The sequence below is a fragment of the Triticum dicoccoides genome, chromosome 7A, assembly GCF_002162155.2.
Source record: "Triticum dicoccoides isolate Atlit2015 ecotype Zavitan chromosome 7A, WEW_v2.0, whole genome shotgun sequence".
Lineage (NCBI taxonomy): Eukaryota > Viridiplantae > Streptophyta > Magnoliopsida > Poales > Poaceae > Triticum > Triticum dicoccoides.
The window spans coordinates 253,270,820-253,274,872 of record NC_041392.1 but is presented as its reverse complement, the minus strand read 5'-3'; the positions used below and the strand labels follow the sequence as shown (position 1 = coordinate 253,274,872).

The 4,053-nt window shown below is 54.1% G+C and overlaps 1 protein-coding gene across 1 annotated transcript; it reads left to right on the top strand.

The window, feature by feature from the left end:
• The first annotated feature begins 222 nt into the window (after positions 1–222).
• LOC119329095 (cytochrome b561 and DOMON domain-containing protein At4g12980-like) lies at positions 223–2,652 on the top strand. The gene is made up of 3 exons (XM_037602090.1): positions 223–971; positions 1,710–1,964; positions 2,094–2,652. Exons 1-3 carry the CDS (start codon positions 351–353, stop codon positions 2,397–2,399), a joined length of 1,182 nt encoding a protein of 393 aa, XP_037457987.1. The 5' UTR covers positions 223–350; the 3' UTR covers positions 2,400–2,652.
• Positions 2,653–4,053: the final 1,401 nt, after the last annotated feature.

Below are 4,053 nucleotides of genomic sequence, written 5' to 3'. Positions count from 1 at the left end.
TATAGTAGATCATCTTTCCGTACGTTACGGTTCATCATCATCAGTAGTAAACTGGGCAAGTCGCCGCGCAGAAACGGCAAGGAACGGGCGTAAAAACGGAACGTCTTTAGCCTTTCCTAAAGGCCCCAGACCGCGTCAACCCCCGCCCAATCATACGCGCCCACATGTCCTCCTCCCCTCCCCGCCTCCTCCTTTATTAACCGCGCCACCTCCTCCCCTGCTTCCCACACGCCCCGGCTCCAAAGCGCAGGCCTTCTCTTTCCCCACACCACACCACCCACCGGCCTCCTCCCACCCGAACCCCCATTAACCCCAGAGGAGAGATCCCCCGTCCTCTGACGCCAGCGGCCATGTCCGTCACGCGGGTTCTTGCGCTGCTTGTCGCGGCGGCGCTGGTGGCCGCGGCGCCGGCGCGCGTGGGCGCGGCGGGGGCGTGCGCGGCGGAGAGGTTCTCCAAGAACCGCGTGTACGCCGCCTGCACCGACCTGCCCACCCTGGGCGCGTCCGTGCACTGGACCTACGACCCGGCGGCCTCCTCCCTCTCCGTGGCGTTCGTCGCCGCGCCGCCCTCGTCCGGCGGCTGGGTCGCCTGGGGCCTCAACCCCTCCGGCGACGGCATGAGCGGCACGCAGGCGCTCGTCGCCTCGCCCACGGGCAGCGGCGGCGCGTACGGCGTCCAGACGTTCGACATCCAGGGCACGTCGCTCGGATCGCCGGGCCCCATCGCCTACAAGACGTCCGACCTCGCCGCCGAGGTCGGCGCCGACGGCCGCGTCCAGATGTTCGGGAAGCTCGCGCTCCAGAACGGCACCGGGGAGGTGAACCAGGTCTGGCAGGTGGGACCGGCGTCGGGCGGGAGCATCGGCATACACGCCATGGCCGCCGCCAACATGGGGGCCAAGGGGAAGCTCAACCTCGTCACGGGGGCGACCACAGCCGTCAGCGGAGGCAGCATCCTCAGGAAGAAAAATGTGAGCACTCTACCCCGGAATTTATTCATTTGATTCCACATTTATGTCTCCATGCTCAAGTTTTTCCTTCCTTTCGAACGCTTCAATTTGGCAATCGTAACGCAAACTAAAATTGGACGAGGAGAGATATTCTATACAGAAAAAACTTGAATTGCTGGCAAAGTAATGGGGACAATTTTCACCTTTTAACATAAGCTCTAATTTTTTTTAGTATCCAACTTTTCTACGAGCGAGTAACTGTAGCTGTCGAAGCGGTTTACTGCAATGTTTAAACAGGAGTAAACCACATGAACTAGTGGCAACAACATGGAAATACAATCAATTTTGTATGCTTCTAACGGACACCTCACAAGAAAACTGTGCCTGTTTGCCATGTGAAATCTCACATGCATATGGAAGATTTCAACTCTAGTGCCCCGGTTGGTTTGAGTTGACTTGTATCTGAACACACATCAGCTGTATGATTTCCTCGTAAAGTTGACTCTGTGTGTCACATGGTTTTGTCTGTTCCATGCACTTTGAAAATTTACACACTGGAGCTGATATTTCCAAGCCTAGCCAGTAGATTTCTTCCTGCCTTGGTGGACTTTACCCTTTGATCAGTCTAATTGTTGATAGCTACATTTGCTTGTTCATTCATGGCATTGAGATGGAAGTATAAAACAGAGCATACTGAAGTAGGAGTACTAATTTTATCAAAACATTGTCATCCTTACCCCTGTTTTTTTTTCTGTGCAGACCCATGGAATTCTGAATGCTGTGAGCTGGGGGATTCTTCTGCCAATGGGAGGCATAGTTGCTAGATACCTCAAGACATTCAAATCAGCCGACCCTGCCTGGTTCTACCTTCACGTTGCTTGCCAGCTGATCGGGTATGCTGTGGGAGTGTCTGGCTGGGCCACCGGCATTCATCTAGGAAATCTGTCCAAGGGAATCACCTACTCGCTTCACAGGAACATCGGGATCGCCGTATTTGCTCTCGGTACCGTTCAGGTAGATGATCTCCACATTCCCAATTCCTCTCTCTATCATCTGCTAAAATTGAAGCATTTTTGTGCAATGCCAGTTGCCTAGCTGAGCAGAGCTTACTAATGCTGTGACCATTTCTTTCTTGTGCAATAGATCTTTGCGCTGTTCCTGAGGCCGAAGAAGGATCACAAGCTGCGGGTGTACTGGAACGTGTACCACCACTCGGTGGGCTACACCATCATCATCCTGGGCATCGTCAACATCTTCAAGGGCATGAGCATCCTGGACGTGGCGCAGAAGTGGAAGACGGGCTACATCATCGCCATCGGCATCCTGGGCGGCGTCGCGGTGGCGCTGGAGGTGATCACCTGGGCCATCGTGCTCAAGAGGAGGAAGACGGAGGACAAGGCCTACAACGGCGGCGCCTCCAACAACAACAACGGCCATCTGCCCATGTGATGCGATGTGATGTGATTCTTTCTCGGTGGCCGGAGTCTGTGGGCTGTGTTGAGCTGAGCTGCGTGTGTGTGAGCATGGATTGGCAGATGCTATGTAGGTTAGGGCCGGGCCTTAGTGGCCTTCGTCTCTCTGTTTCTTTTTGTATGATGATGATGATGATTGATAGATGTGTGTGTATAGTACTGCTGCACATTATATTAGTTATTATATACTGGAATGAGAGAGGTGATGCCGGTCGATGCATACTTGGGTACTTGTTGTGCGTGCATTTTGGTACGTTTTGGTCTGAAGTACACTTGTTGTGGCATATGCTGTGTTGATGATCATCATCACCCACTTGTTTTATGGGGCCATTTAGCCATGGCCTGTTTTTGTGATAGCCGGGAGAGGTGTCCCGGTGGTGGTGGTTGGTGAAGCAGAAGCAGAAGCCGGGAAGATAGAAAATGTTTCTGCCAGTGAGTGGAAGCATGATCTCTCTAGAAAGGAGGTGACACGGGCAGCAGGCGTCAAGTACACTGAATTTGTTTCTTCAAGGCCGGGGAAAGCGAATGCAGAGTTCTTTCACTTTTGTATTCCCCACAGGACATTTGGTTGTTTCTGGTGCTAGTGTACGTACAGTATGTATAACTTTCCCACTCCGTGAGTGGGCCTGCTGGGTGGCGGATCTGTCCATACGTGTCCCGGTACGAATGAACAAGATTGGCAGTGGCGTGCAGTGGGTGGTTCACTTGAGCCGAGAAGAGAAGCGAACGGGTGAGGAATTGGAGAGGGCGTGTGTGGCGCTAGATTCAGTGCAGGTCGATTCATACATACGGACTTTCTCGTGACAGAATAGCTTGTGGCAACCGCAAAAAGAGTACGGAAAGCCAAGATGGAACATGGAGACGTGCCGCCTAGCGCAAAGGATCGTTTGCAGGCTGCAGCGACCCATCGAGACATACATTGATTGATATCGCTGGTTAGGCTGGCTGACGCCGCCTTGTCCCTTTTCCATTGGCGGCTTTGATGCTGGTATATTTTCATGCATGCAAGAGGACCATTGTTGCACCTCGCTTGTTGAACGGAAGATATGCGAGCAAACGTTCGCCTAGCGCGAAGTCCCTCATGGGATCGCGCTGTCCCTTGTCCATTTGCGGCTAATGCTATACACTACAGGACTTATTTTCATGCAAGAGGAACGCTGTTGCATCTCTGCGTGTTGAGCGGAGAATACGCCGGCACGGCAATGGCCCAGACCCCCAAGACGCCACCGCGTGTCAGGCGGAAGCCGCCGAGCAGAGCAGCACGCACGCGGCGCATGCTGCTGCCGAGCACCAGATTCCAACGGCATCTCGGCTTTTCTCCCGCCAGTCACCCTCAGCCTCATCGCGGCGGCGGGAGAGCTCGGAGCCCGTGGCTGTCGCGCACGCGTAGCTCGATCGCGCCGCGCCGCGATCCGAGGCCCGTCCACGCCGCGTGCGTCGACACACCGTGAACGTGAAAGATTCTTCCGCTCTTGTCCGTCCATTGTATACGTTCCTAGTCGGAAGAGGGAGGATGATTTAGACCGCCCTTCTGGTTGTAACCTTACCCGCGAAATTTGATGGGCATGTTTCGCACGGCACGTACGCTCCAAAAGAAGACATGAATTTTCAATACGTACTCCAGGAGTAGT

Excerpts from the sequence above, each read along its gene's own strand:
- LOC119329095 (XM_037602090.1), top strand. The coding sequence starts at position 351 with ATGTCCGTCACGCGGGTTCTTGCGCTGCTTGTCGCGGCGGCGCTGGTG. Across the intron at positions 972-1,709 it reads GCATCCTCAGGAAGAAAAAT|ACCCATGGAATTCTGAATGC; the intron begins GTGAGCACTCTA and ends TTTTCTGTGCAG. Across the intron at positions 1,965-2,093 it reads TTGCTCTCGGTACCGTTCAG|ATCTTTGCGCTGTTCCTGAG; the intron begins GTAGATGATCTC and ends CTTGTGCAATAG.